Genomic DNA, 15,894 nt, shown 5'->3' on the forward strand with positions numbered 1-15,894 from the left:
TTTTTCAGTGCCACTATATGTGCAGACATAAAGAGGAATCGAAATACCGTTTCTCTTCTCTCTTATCAAGTGTTTACATTGTCATTATCAGCAGTTCAATGCAATATAGACAGATTTTGTATGAGGTAACAGCAGTGTACTTGTTTTTTATATATATATATATATATATATATATATATATATATATATATATATATATATATATATATATATATATATATATGTATTTCCTTTCGATGAGACTTTTACATTAACTTTACCACATTCAAGTCAAATATCTTACTTTTACTCAACTACAGAAACTTTTTTAATAGTGTAGAGAGTGAAGTTTTAAGTAAACGATGATGGGGCTTTAAATAAGAACCGAAGAGAACACTGCGAGAACAGGGGAGTCGGCGAAGTGAGAAAAAGAGAGACAGACAGACGGATATTGTTGCTACAATAGGACATATTGGCCTTAATAAATCATAGTACTTTGGATACATTGGTACATTTAAAGGCAAATACTTCAGTACATTGACTGAAGTGAAAGTTTAAAGAGAGCACTTTTACTGGAGTAATATTGTACCTACAGTATCTCCACTATCACTCAAGTACTTGGTTTGTGTACTTCGTCCACCACTGATAAACTGTAAGGTGACAGTTCATGATGCAGTGCAGTACAGTCCATGCAAAACATCAGATCTCTTTTAATATGTAACTTAACTTACTGTGCACAGGATGGCGCCATGGAGGGGTGTGTATATATATATATACATATATATATATATATATATATATATATATATATATATATATATATATATATATATATATATATATATATATATATATATATACACACAGTTTATATAAGCTGGGTGAATATTCCTTGTAAAACATCTGGTTGTGTAAGGTGCAGTATACATCCTAGTATATGTAAACATACTGATGTTCTGAGTATAAGGTATTTGTAAGGTGCAGGACAGATAGCAGCAGTATGACAGTAGTATAAAGTTGTAATGTGCAGCAGTGTCAGATTTAAAGTATTTGTACATGTAACGGTTTTCAAAAAGGTTTCTGAATGAGGCAATTGGTCTGAAAGGTAGAAAAGGACATCCTGAAGAAGGAGGAGTGTGTATAAATACTCAAGCAACATCTCAAGACATCACCCTGTGAGTTTCCTAGGTGCAGCTGTGTCTTACAGCAATAAATAACAATACATCTAAAAATAGACCAGAAGAGGCATCCTTGAGTAAGGATTCCCCCTTAAACCAGCTCCTCTAAGTACTAGGCCAGCATCAGATGAGAAGAAAGACCAGACAAATATGGACCCAGCCATCTATGAGTGGAAGTCACATATGATAAGTGGGTAACGATTAATCGAATATTCTGGTGTGTGGTTAATGATTTTCTATTTATTGGCTGTGTGTTTTGCAGTGAGATGCTTAAAAGCTGGAATGAAATGTATATAAAAAAGGTATATAAAAGCTGAATTTTCACAACAGTGTCCTATTGAGCCTGTATATGCTATGTAATGCATCTGACTTGATACTGCAACAGCTCTTTTTCATTTAAAAACACGCAGCAGAAATTAATTGTAATCAAGCTGGGTTGCCGGGCTTAATGTTTATGACTGAGTCAGTATATTTACAGTCTGGTAGAGGCTTGGATTTAAACCACTGCTCCTTCACACTGAGCAGAGCCAACATAGGTAGTTTAAACAACTTGCAAGGTAGCACCCACTAGAACTTTATCAGGGAGGTTCCAATGTTCAGAGACAAATTAATTGGTTATGGTATATGCAGTCATGTGCATAAGAAAGTACACCCTTTTTTAATTATATTGTTTTAGGTATCAGGACATAATAAAAAAATGTATTGTCCTTATCGGGCCTTACAATTAGGTAAATACAAACTCAGGTGTCATTGTTTTAATAGAAAAAAAAAAAAAAGAAAAGAAAAAAAAGCTGAATGGAGACACCATGTTCAAAAACTAAGTAGACCTTTTGATTCAATGACTTGTAGAACCACCTTTAGCAGCAATAACTTGTAATTATGTTTAAAGTAATCAAACTTTATCAGTCATGCATCATTATGGAAGAATTTTGATTCAGTCTTCTTTACAACATCGCTTCAGTTTATTGAGGTTTGTGGGCATTTGTACATGCACAGCAGGTCCTGCCACAACATTTTAATCCAGTTGGAGTCTGGACTTTGACTGTGCCATTGCAGTAAATTGATTCTTTTCTTCTTTTTTTTTTTAAATCATTTTGATTTAGATTTGCTGATGATTAATTAATATTTATTTATTTGATTAGGAGCACCAGATTCTCCTTAGACACCTAATTCCTATAGAAGCAGTAAACGTATTCTTAGTTTTTCACACATGCCTTATCTATTTTGGCTTGATTAAAATAAATAATGAATTTGAGGCAACCTACATCCACAGAAGATCTGTGATTAGTTCTCCAACAGTCTACCTGCTGAGTTACTTCAAAAACTGTGTGCAAGTGTACCTAAAATTAATGCTGTTTAAATTAATGTATTAAATAATGCTTTAATTTGGATTTGATTTCATTTATTTTCCATTTTGTTAATTTATTTAAAAGATAAAAATAACAATTTCATTTTTGAAAGCACTCTCACTATAAGCTTTTTCCACAACTGCCTAAAACTTTTGTACACTACTGAACTGTGTATATAATGTTCAAGGCTGGTTAGCTGGCCCATTTTTGGGATATAAGAGGACATAGGGGGGGTTTCCATATTGTATATCAAGCATCTCGGTTCATCATGTTTAATAAAGTTACAATGTAAAGATATTTATAGCCATTAATTCCATACTTTTAAATTAATAACGCTACCTTGATGTAATATATTTAAAAAAAAAAAAAAAAAAAAAAAAAAACCTGACCAGCAGTTACGGAAAATGAATGAAAAAGTTGGAAATTTACGAAACGTCTGTTTGAAAGTAGGTGTGCACTGCCACCTGGTTGTCTGGATATATGTCTGGATAATTATGACAAATTTCCTTTTTTTCCTTGTTTATGTTTGACCACTGTTTGCCGTTAATACATTTAATTAATCAGTTAAACGAAATAGTCGAACATGCTGTTTAATTGCGCCAAGTCACACAATATTTCCTGTTAATTTAAACATTAAAAAAATGTTTTTTACTCTACAATATATAACAAATTTGGCCTGAAAAAAATGTAAAAGTGTGAAAACTGTCTAACCTCTTAAAAATTAAGTAAAGATCTCTCACATGATTTTCAACATAAACCTGTGAGAGATATAAAGGTTTAATTAGTAAAAGAATACAGTATGCTTTGACAAATGTCAGCATTGATAATATATGTAATGGAATTTCTGTCTTCATTTGATTCAGTATTACATTTTGAAATCAGGCCGATGATGCATTCATTTTGTTATTAATAGTATCAATACTATTACATTCATTTTAAATATTTTATAAACTGCAGTTGTGGACAGTGATGAAGTAAATGTAATTCCTTACTGTACTTAGCTTTTTCGCGTATTTGTACTTTACTCATTTTACACGTATTTCCTTTTGAGGAGACTTTTACATTAACTTTACTACATTCAAGTCAAATATCTTACTTTTACTCAACTACAGAAATTTTTTTAATAGTGTAGAGAGTGAAGTTTTAAGTAAACGATGATGCGGCTTTAAATAAGAACCGAAGAGAACACTGCGAGAACAGGGGAGTCGGTGAAGTGAGAAAGAGAGAGCAAAAGAGAGACAGACAGACAGACAGACGGATGTTGTTGCTACAATAGGACATATTGGCCTTAAAAAATCATAGTACTTTGGATACGTTGGTACATTTAGTCAAGTCAAGTTTATTTGTATAGCGCTTTTCACAACAGACATTGTCTCAAAGCAGCTTTACAGAAAACAACAGTGAAGGTGAATGGTGTGCGTTTGTCCCTGATGAGCAAGCCGTGGCGACAGTGGCAAGGAAAAACTCCCTTAGATGATATGAGAAAGAAACCTTGAGAGGAACCAGACTCAAAGGGGAACCCATCCTCATATGTGTGACATCAAGAGTTTGGTCATAAATCTTTCAACAATACAGAACAATTTGTGATCATCATAGATCCAGCATCAGCTTCTCCATGCCAGGGCCTTTAAACACTCGGCATCTACTTCTCCATGATCATCCATAGGTCCAAAATCTTCACGAGGTGGGACGTGACTGGAGCTGGCCAAACCTCAGGATGCCTCGGGATGGGGAGAGAAAGAGAAGCAGTGGAGAGGAATTAGCGTAGCTGCTGTTCATGATATTAACAGCACAAGTTGATAATGTGCATGTAAAAGGCAAATACTTCAGTACATTGACTGAAGTGAAAGTTTAAAGAGAGCACTTTTACTGGAGTAATATTGTACCTACAGTATCTCCACTATCACTCAAGTACTTGGTTTGTGTACTTCGTCCACCACTGATAAACTGTAAGATGACAGTTCATGATGCAGTGCAGTACAGTCCATGCAAAACATCAGATCTCTTTTAATATGTAACTTAACTTACTGTGCACAGGATGGCGCCATGGAGGGGTTTACCAATAACTGACGTGTTAAGATGGAAGGAATGCACTTCAAGTTTAGTCATGCAGGTAGCATAACATGACATGTTTGCTTCAAGAAAACAACTGTATGAAGAACTTAGCAGACTATTAATCACACGTGCTATTTATTTATTTTTTTTTACAGGAAAGCTGGCTGTATCAATGGTACCAGTAATTCTCATGATATTCAAATCAGCTGTTCAGTTTAACAAACAAGCTGGGGGTTTACAAATCAACAGTGCACTTCTGAGAACAAATTACCTTTATTATGACACAATCATTCTTAGAACTTTGCTTTTTCATTCTAGGTCTGGACTAAAAGTGAGTCACTGTAGACAATATCATTTCATTTTTATGTGTGTATTAATTTACTGTCATTCTGAATTATGTAGGTTTTTTTTTTTTTTTTTATACAAATGAGCCTGTTGATCAATGTGTAAATTACAAAAGTAAAGCAGGAAGTAGGCAGTGATGACTAAAATAGGAAGGACCAAGGGCAGTGTGTCCACATTAAATTGTTTGTTAGGTCTGTTAATGAATAACTTTCAGTGAGATCAGCAACACACACTTGTATGCTTGTGTATGTATACTTCCTTGCACTTTTAAAATATAGCTTTAGAATCACTGAGATTGTCCATCGACAATTCCTTAAACACCAACTGAATGATTGCTAAATATTGCGTGTGTATGTGTTTGTCTGCATGCATGTCTTGGCTTGTTCCGGTGTACCTTCTCAGAGGTTGTGAGACGAGTTTAGCCAGTTTTGATAAAAAGACAAAGAGGCTCTAAGATCTTCTAAACTTTGTCTTGAAAAAGCTACCACACAGATGCCCATGACAAGATATAGGTCACATGCTGATTTCTCCTGTATGATGCGTGTATTTAGTCATGTTTTAGTTTTTTTTTTTTTTTTTTTTTTTTTTTAAAGGAAACTGCTTGGGACTTTTTAAAAATTACTTACTTACTCACTCACTAACATTTACAGTAGGCTATATAATAAATGCTTGTTGTAAGTAATTCTTCAGAAAAGATATGTCTTAAATCTGGAAATATTGTCATTTAGTATTTGCGTCACTCACAAAATAATCAAACACTTAGCTGATTTGGTGCAGGGTGTGTGAACAATGTTTTTCAGGAAGGAAGTCATAAAGAAACAACTGGATCTACAGGCAGATCTGTGTTAAAGCATAATGTAAACCAGCCTGTTCTGATTTAAAGATTATTGAAGGATGTATTAGATGAAATGTTTCGTATTTGAGTTTTTACCTATTATTCAAATATAGAATGTGTATCTTTTTTGTCACCATTGTCATGGTTAAAACTTTAAAGCAAAAGAAAATCTTAAATATGAAATTTCTAGATTTTGCAGAATCAATACTTTAAATATTGTTTGCATTTAAGTTTTTTACAGATTAGAACATTTGAAACAAAACACCAGATAGCAGGTTTGGTAAAATGGACAAGAGCAGCAATGATTTCTTGCTCTTTAAAACACTGTATTTAATGGATCTCTACATAGTGGGTGAGATATAGGATCTATGGATTAAATCAAGGTTTACATTTTATTAACTACATCCTGGCCTTGTGCCATCCATCATTATCAGTCACTAATTATATATGGCAAAGCAGCCCAAGGTGGTTTATGTAGTTCTCTGGTGGATGCCACATCTGTTTTCAAAAGGCAATAGTTATTATCAGTACCATGATTTCCAGAAAGTGGCATACAAAACCAAGCTGACATTTCATACTGACTCCATAGAGACTTGTGATCATAACCATTTGGCTTTGAAGCCCAAACCACACCATCAATTATTGCTCTCACAACATAAAAAAAACAAAAAAAACAACAGACTTCGGGAATGCTACTGATCAACTAAATTTATATTAATCATGATATTAAATTGTTGCATCTTGACATTTTTGGATTTTTTTATATTAATGGTTAAGGTAAAGTATTGTTTGGTTTCCTTTAGTATGAAAGAAAACAGACAGAGGACAATGTATTTCGTGTAATACATAATATACTTTAATTGTCCAGAATACAAAAACAAGATAAACACTTTAGGTATTTAATTCTGTATACAAATATGTTTTTGTCCTAATACAAATGAATGTGAGAAAATAATGTCTGTGCACACACACACACACACACACACACACACACACACACACACACACACACACACACACACACACACACAGATATCACACAAAGTTCAACAGTAATTAAATTCAGTGGTTCTCCACAAAAAGAGGATATGAATACCAAGGAAGGTAACATGCCGCAGTTCCTTTTTGCATAAATTGTTGGTTGTGAAAGCTCTGCTCCTCATGGCGTCAGTAAGGCATGGTGCCTTGCTTTTACAAAGTGATGAAAAGATAAGGTGGTCTCAGGAATTGGCCAACAGGCTTGACATGGTGGTATTCACAATGTAAAGCTACCGCCCCCATTACACTCCCTACCCACACATCACCTGTGATCCCCCTCAGGCCTTGTTCCCATGGTGGGAGCCAAGTGGTTTTAAATACTCTTCTGTCTGTCATCTGTCCAGAGGTATTAAAAGATATAATTAGCCTTGTAGATTTAAAATGGGCTTGAAGCACTGCCAGGATTTAGGCACTGGGCTAGGGTAACAGAATGCAGGTACTCACAATTTGATGATTTTAAACAATGATTTTATGTTTAAGTATACATTTTTTTAAAATTCAATTTTATTTTAATTATGGCTGTAAAACTTAAAAGACAAATTCATGATATTGAGAAAAAAACAATACTTTAACAATTAACAAATAAGTGTAAAAATATCAACTGGACAATAGGTTCATGCTGAAAAGGGCATAACAAAAATCAGTCCAGTTTATATGTACAGTGTTGTATATACACATCATTCTCTTTCTTGTCAGTAATATATATTTTTTAACTGCAAGAAAAGTTTGAAAGAGCCCAAAAAGTCGTGAATTAAAATATCCAAGAGGTAATTAAATTTAGGGCCCCAACTACTTAATTACATTATATACACAAACCAGAAATAGATAGTTAAAGGTCTCTTTACCAAACAGTCCATAATTTATAGAACAACATGACAGTCATTACCACCATTAAATCTGTCAGGTCTTTGTGCTAGTGTTTCTAATGTGCAGATGACAACTGTGTGTCTGCTGAGTCCTGTGTTGAACTGTTGCTCTTTGGCGCTGTTAGTTTTAGGATCAGTACTTTCCTGTGTAGCCTTTCAACTGTGTTAGTGTTTAAAGTCTTGAGTTCAGGCTGCAAAATATTAGCCTCTGTGTTTCCATGGCTCAGCAGGAGGCGTGTGATGTCCATGTGTCCACTCCGCAAGGCTAGATGCAATGGTGTTAACCCGTCCTCATCCTGCATTGCGACCACCTCAGGCCACCTCTCCAGCAGCTCATTGACCACTTGGCAATGACCACCTTCAGCTGCCAAATGGCATGCTGTACGCAGGGCGCGGTTGGTGCTTCGAACATTAGCGCCCTCCTCCAGGAGCATTTTAACTGTCGCCAAGTGACCACGCTGAGCTGCTAAATGCAAGGCAGTGCAGCCCTGAGCTGTTCGACCTTGGACATCAGCACCATGCTTCAGCAGCAGGCGTGCAGTGCTTGTGTGGCCTGTCTCGGCTGCAACATGCAGTGGCGAGCGCAGGTCTGGGCTGGAGATCTGTTGCACATTCGCTCCCAGTTCCACCAGCACACGTGCCACCCTGTATCGGCCTGTTTGAGCTGCCAGGTGTAGTGGTGTGCGCCCATCGGCAGTTGCTGCGTCTACATCAGCACCTGCCTGCTTAGCTAGCAACTTGGAGATGGTGGAATGGCCGCGCCAGGCAGCCAGATGCAATGGTGTCCACCCATCCTTGGCAGTGGAATGGGCATCGACGGCACCTCGACTCAAGAGCACACGCAGAACACCCTCACACCCATGCTGACATGCCACGTGGGCTGCTGTACGTCCCTGTGTGTCTGCCTCACTGGCTGATGCCCGTCGCTCCAGAAGCAGCCGTGCCAGGGCCTCATCGCCGTTCTGAGCAGCAAAATGCAGGGCTGTGTACTGGTCTTCATCTTTAGCATTCACATCAGTTCCTTTGCGGCTCAGCAAGATCTCAGCGACACCTCGAAGATGTTTTTCTGCAGCCACATGCAGAGGTGTGGCACCACGCCAGTCAGCCAGATTAGCACTGCAGTTGTTGAGAAGAAGAAATTTCACAGCCTCCTCATTGCCCAATGTTGCAGCATAGTGAAGTAGGCCACCACCACCTTCTAGACGGAGTTCCACATCCTGTGGCTGCAGGAGCTTCATTAGTTTTGCTGTGTCCTCAGTGCGAATAGCTTCACACAGCTTCTTTTTCTGTAGCTCACTTGAATCTAAGTAATAAAAAACCCCCCACATATTTCAGGAAACTTGAAATTGCAAACAAAGCCCATAAGCAACAATTATGAACAGACCTAAGGCTCTTCTGGCCATACAATATCTCACATTGCCTTTCAATTAGAGTTAACAGACTGCTAGGGAGGAATATTGATTTCTTAAATAGTTTGGTCTTATTCAAATCACTCCTTTTATCTCAACTACACAGCATATAATCATAGTGCAGCATAAAACAAGCCTGAAAATCAGTGTACAATAAATCATCATACCGTTGACTGAATTCTCCCTTTCAAAGGAGAGTGTGATCGAGCCTTGGGATGAGAAGGCTGAGTCCACAGAAGAGATTCCTGACAGTCTCTTACTGGTGTTGTCCTTGCTCTCCAGACAGTCCTCTTTAACATGGTCAAAGCTGCGAGATATCCCTGAGTCGATTTGACTGAGTAGCTCAGAAAGGCTGTAGTCCTTCTCTGGTAACATTGCTGACTTCGGCCTCACTGGCTTTTGCTCTTTAATCTTAGAAAACAAGCAAACTTATAAATATAACAATGACCGATTTACCATCATAAATCTAAACTAAACTGATTTTGCACTTATAATGTAACTAAGAATATGCATATATATATATATATTGCCAGTTTATTGTTTAAATACAAAATAGCCAGATTTATAAAACAATATTTTGGGAAATAGTTCCATTTTAAGACTTGTATAGTTTAAAATACAACTTTTTTTGTTTACTAATAAATCACTATGTGACAACGGTTAGTTTATTCAGTAATGTATATAGCAAAAAGATAATTAAATATTTCAACTAATGTTCTAATACATTCTGTTCATACAGGAAATAAGATTGCACATGAACAATGCCACCCAGTTGCATTCCCTGGACCTGTTTTAATGTAACTATATGTTTAAAAGCATTCATGATGCATGCTAAAAGAACACAATAACACATCATACAGTTGCCCAACGGCTGGGCTGCGATTGTGACAGTCAAATATCCTTAAATGCTCCACAATATTGTTTTCATTTTGTTGTCAATGTTGCACAATGACAAAGATCTTTACACAGTACCTCATTTAGGAACAATGAAAGGAAAAATAAAAAGGTGAGACAAATGCAATAAATACAGCAAATGTGTCAGAAATAGCCAAACATTATGATGTTTGTTGAGTTTGGTGTTACCTGTTCAGAGCTTGCTGGAGCTGGACAAGGTGAGGAGTCTGGCTCAGACATTGAGCCTCTGGATTCATCATGGGGTTTGAGACACAGCTCCTCAGCCTCAGATGTAATATCTGTAGACAACAATATATTGTTAAATTATATTTTTAAATATGAATGACTGTAATGTTATTTTGAGTTATTAAAAATATACCAGACCAAATGTTATTACTATTTTACATTGTATTAACTATTTTGGTGTAACTATGTTCTGCATTTTGAAAACCAGTTTTTCCTATACTGCAATGTAAACATATATCTGGTGGAACAATTCATATAAAATTTAGGACAATATATGTGAGACATTTACCCTGGAAGCTTGGCCTGGCATCAGGAGATCCACTCCAGCATTTCTGCATGAGGGCTATAAAGCCTGAGCATGCCTGGGGTCGACTGCGGGGCAGAGAGCTCAGGTCTGGACGAACCCCTTTCACAACCTTCACCATGATGTGCAGAATGTTGTTCTCCCCTATAAGTTATAGCAAAATAAACAGATCTCTGCTGTGGCTTGCTCAGTAACATGGCACTAACTTTGCTTAAACAATGGGGGCAATCTTGGATTCAGTTTACATGTGATACATATACAAATTTACCCCCACAGTGGGTAGAGGAAGGAATGCATACAGGTGACTAAAAATGAACCATTTTAAAAACCAGTTTAAATGTTCTGAATTGAGGCACAGAAGAATGCAAAATAAATAATGGAAGGGTTTAAGATATTTTTTAATTGCTAAGTCCCTGTCTCAACACAAAAAAAAAAAAAAAAAGGTTGTCGCTTCTTCTCCGGAAGACATTTGTTTACACAGTCTCCTATGCCAGCCAGTGACAAAGACATAGACAGCTATTCTGAACTCAAGCTATTTTTACAAGTCATTACTGTCAAATTACAGTTACTAAAAACTGAAAAATTGTATAATTGTCTAAGAAAAAAACAACCAAAAATATTCTGGATGATAAAAACATATAATCTCTACTATCCGCAATACTATTGACCTTTTAGAGATATACTGAAAATATCCCTCACGTCACATTATCCTGATATTATCAGGTTAATTAATGGACTTTTTCACCACAAAATCAAATTCGTTAAATGGGCCAAGCCTGAAACCTGATTCTCTAAAAAACAGAATCACTGTTCTCCATCTTACCTTGATATGGCTTTTTCTGTGTGAGAATTCCCCAGATAACAATCGAGAAGCTGCATGAAGAGAGCACAGATAAATTGATATAAAAACGTGTTATAAAAGAACAGTACTAACTCTGATGCTATATTACAGTGTTACATTTTTGTACTACTTTTACAAAAAAGTTATCAAAGTTGATTATTCAAAAGCACTCAGACAAACATTTCCATGGCAAAAAAAGCTGACCTGTACACATCATGCTTGGTATCAGAGACCCTTTCCTTCTCAATGATCCTTTCAGGAGGCAGGTAGGCGATAGTGCCACAGAATCCATCACGACTGATGTCATCATGCCTGGCAAACCCGTTCCACCTGGCCAGGCCAAAGTCTGAGATCTAAAAAGTAAAACAAGCAAATATAAGTATATGAGCTTATGGCTATTTGTGTGGTAATTTTTCCAGCATCCATTTGAAACCACTTGGGAAGTAAATGAGATCTTCTACTATATATTTTAAATGGACTTTGCTCTAAATGGTAATGAAATTTGGCATGCTCCAGCCTAAACAAAAAGACTATTGTGTTCTGATTATCTTACATTTTTAAAGTACATAAAATAATGCAGACATAACAGGCTACATGTTCTTGACATATTCTTTTGAAGAATTACTTTATTTTGGGGTATTTTGTCAATAAAAAGAACATTTAATATAGTAAATTATTAGTTAAAGTTTGTTGTTCCTTTTTTCACTTAATGAGTTTGATAAAATGCTATTGTAATGACTATTGTAAGGTAATTATACTTGCAGCCCAGTGAAAGCTGTGGGAAAAAGAGGGTGTTGTAGCGTACATTATACACAGAGGAGACATCAGAAAATAAAGGTTTATGAATAAATGAAGGTTTATGGCATTGTCGTTTCTAGGAGTGTGCAAGTTGTAGCGCCCATGATTTGCCCTATGAAGTGGGACGGTCCTCTTGTCTGAGTGTGTGTGGAGGTGTACAGGTGTGTGCCTGCTGCGTATTAAGGCCGCTTAGCTGACTTGTTGAGGCTGGCCCATGATGGATGTATTTACATCTAGCCTATTCAATCCAACGATTTCCCACCCATCCTCCCACTCTGCGCTTACTCATCCATATGGAGGACAGGCAAATATGGGATAATGGCTGGGAAAGCATTTCTGCCTTTAGGGAATCACATGGAATGGAATCTTCAAGGCCATTAAAAAAAAACATCAACACAAAAAACTATTCCCATTTAAATTCTGTTGCACCTTCTGTGCATGTTCAAAAAAACATGCTGTGCATTTTCCAATTCAAAAAAGTTACATAATAGTCAAGCAAAAACAGAATACAATTAAAAAAAAACAGCATTATGGCTATGAGAAGCATGTTAACAGTTCAATGTGTTAGACATACTTGTAAGGTTATTAACATATCCTATATATCATAAAAAGTACTTTAACATGGTGGTGGGCATCCAGCAGTATGTTGGCAGGCTTTAGGTCCAGATGAAGCAGTGGTGGATTCATGCAGTGAAGGAAGTTCATGCCCACTGCTGTCTCGTGGATAATACGGAAACGCAGCACCCACGGCAAAGGCTCTGCTGCCAACAGTGTCTCCAGAGAACCTGTCTCCATGTACTCCATCACCAGGCCCAATGGGTCACTGCAGATTCCATATACAGGCAGGATGTAGCGGAACTTTGCTGCTTCCATTTTATTGGCCTCTTCAAGGAGCTCAGCACGTTCCCTTTAAAATAGAAAAGGAAAAACTTCATATTAATTATCTTAATATTACTCTCTTATACAATTAATCTAAATCTGAATTTAAGCTTGTAGTCATTAATATTTTTGGACGTAGATAGATATATATATAAGCAATATTCAAGCTGGTACATTGAAAACTGACATCATGCAATTTAGCATTTAAGCAGAAGGATCAAGGAAATCCAAAAACATTTGGAAAACTAGACCGCTTATTTAGCTGGTAGTTCAGTTGAACTATTATTAATTTAGCACATTATTGCAATCTGAGTGTGAGTGTGATGTTGCAATCGCACTGTAATTATATCGCAATGTAGCATTTTCAGGAAATGCTCACATACCGATACAGTATCTGATCCAGACATAGATATATGACATGTACAAAGAAAAACAGATCAATTTGAAGCATAACCACTCTCTGATGGAAACCGTGAATCACCACTTACAAGAGCTAATCTTTAATCAAATGTCTTATGATCAATTTGAATCAGTGTATCACTTTTTGTTGTGATTTAAGTATATATTTTTGTGGCTAAGTTGTTTGAAATGCAATTTTAACTGCAGGGGTTTAATCAATTCAAATATGACGCATTCATGAACCAAACCATATCTCATTCCAACATTTAAGACACAATCCAGTATTAGGTTCTTGAAGCTAAAAGACAGGTCTTTGTGGGTGACAAAGGGGGTGGTGAAGAAAGACGGGGGACAGTGTGAATAGAAGGGAGAGGAAACGAGAGAGGTGTACTCTACTACTCTAATCTTTTGCTTCAATCACTTACAATCAGACAAAAGCTCCTCTTAAATGAAGGCCTGGTGCAACCGGTTTTGCAGCTGCACGCGTTATTACTATAAACTCAACCCAGCCTGATCTAATGAAGGACAATGCTTGCTTTTGCGTTTATATATTGGTCAAATTAGATAAACAACTAAAGTAAAGTGCAGATATTAAGCATTGATAATATGCTTGTCCTGTGCTGAATTCTCCCAGGCTGCAGGGTTAACAATCATCTATTATCAACTCATACATGTGTTTACACATCACATAGAATGCACAACACTTAGCACTCAGTTAGCAAATAATATAGTATCCCATTCACACATTTTAACTATGCTCCTAAAACAGTTACATCAGTATGACATCAAAATGATGTTTAACCCTTATCTATGTATGTGGCCAAAGGTGAATAGTCTAGAAATAACCATAAGAATAATAAATATGGCGTGTGTTTATGTATTTATCTAGCTTAGTCTTTAGCGTATACTACAGAATACTACAGTCTAATGTGGTGCTTATTCTATAAACTAATTGAGGCCTGAGTAACTGTTAAAAGTTACAAGTTTACTTCCTAATAATAGCCAAAACATAACTAGCTGTTTAGATATTAATGTCGGTTTTAAACATAAATAAGTATTGTGTGTATACACAGTATGAATATAGTCACAAGCAGGTTACTAAGAAAAAACCATCAGTGAAATAAATGGTGAATGGTGAAAATGCAATACTGTACATGGTGATTGACAGTAGTGAGTACACAATGAGTACATTTGTGTATAGAGCCAGTAGGTGCATAATTGTGCCCCCAGGCACTATGGTATGTAATCAAAGCTGACACAAAAAGAAGGATCGGAAAGTACAAGGAACAAGGCTTTCAAATCTGAATGTCTGATGATACGTATATATAAAGAATATTAAACATCTTCATATTAATAAGCAAAGCCCTGGGGCATGGATCCAGGTGCAATTTAGGGGGAACTGTAAACTAAACCAAAGTATAAATATTATATTATTACAAATATGGGTGTGTCAGATAGTCAATTTACTTCCATAATCATATGATCAAGGAGACCGGCTTGTCTAGTGTTAGATTCTTGTGACAGACAAACAGCTCACCTTTAGAAAAAATGGGGCTATTAAACACATCCTGAGCCACCATCATTTATTTTTCCCACATATTTACACACATACACACTAAGGGAATAACACAAAACAATACAAATTTGAAATGCTTTCACTTACTTTTCATCCACATGCAGACTGGGAGGGCACTTAATAGCCAGCCATGTTTTCCACTGTACATGCCGCACTTTGTACACTTGTCCAAAACCACCGGAGCCTATCTTCTCCCAACTCCCAAACTCAGATGAGTCAAACGTTTTCAGCAACCCCATAACTGCTGGGGAGCTCTCTTGGACATCCATCTTGAAAACCTGTTCAATGTAAATGTTTGTTTCTTGTTCTTCTTTACATAAAGACTATCACTGACTCACACACCTGAGTGCTTCCTTGTTTTGTTTTTTTCTCTTTCTGTTCAGACAACTTCTGTCTGGCCCTTCCCTCTGTTCAGGTGAAGCATGGGTGGGGCTTCTATTGGTGACATCACTTCCTGTGCCAAACAGCATGAAGCAATACTAGTTCAAGGAATGATATCCTTTAGTCGACATGGAACTTTCCATTAAACCCTAATTTATCCAGTGTTTAACATATACAAAACACTTAATAAAAATAGTGAAGAAATATTTCTGTGATTGTGTGTGATTACCTGGGGGTTACTGTAGAATTTGAACCAACATCAACCAAAATGACTTTTTACACGATCCATCCAAAACGAGCCTAGTGGGGAATCTGAAAAGTCATCTCTAATACACAAGAAGCTATTGATGGCAACAGTTTGTTACCTTCTGCTCAGATTTTTCAAGTACATGCTAACAATGAAACATATGAATCCTAAATAATGCTTACGGACAGTTTGAAATTTGTAGCAAAAGCAAGACCAGGACACAAAATGGTGCGTGATCCCAACTGTTACATAAGAATGATAATTCTGTTATAAAA

At 36.5% G+C, this 15,894-nt stretch overlaps 1 protein-coding gene and 1 long non-coding RNA gene across 2 annotated transcripts; one reads left to right on the forward strand and one right to left on the reverse strand.

The window, feature by feature from the left end:
* Positions 1–1,110: 1,110 nt before the first annotated feature.
* Positions 1,111–5,490, forward strand: LOC310741418. The gene is made up of 3 exons (XR_014537933.1): positions 1,111–1,347; positions 4,544–4,619; positions 4,717–5,490. It is a non-coding gene; the product is annotated as an uncharacterized lncRNA (long non-coding RNA).
* A 1,791-nt stretch (positions 5,491–7,281) lies between these two features.
* On the reverse strand, positions 7,282–15,415 carry ripk4 (receptor-interacting serine-threonine kinase 4). Its single transcript, XM_083569074.1, has 8 exons — positions 15,079–15,415; positions 12,753–13,044; positions 11,544–11,692; positions 11,322–11,371; positions 10,484–10,642; positions 10,138–10,247; positions 9,222–9,465; positions 7,282–8,948 (listed from the first exon to the last, which is right to left on the reverse strand). Exons 1-8 carry the CDS (start codon positions 15,258–15,260, stop codon positions 7,702–7,704), a joined length of 2,433 nt encoding a protein of 810 aa, XP_083425200.1. The 5' UTR covers positions 15,261–15,415; the 3' UTR covers positions 7,282–7,701.
* Positions 15,416–15,894: the final 479 nt, after the last annotated feature.

The sequence above is a fragment of the Silurus aristotelis genome, assembly GCF_946808225.1.
Source record: "Silurus aristotelis genome assembly, chromosome: 18".
NCBI lineage: Eukaryota > Metazoa > Chordata > Actinopteri > Siluriformes > Siluridae > Silurus > Silurus aristotelis.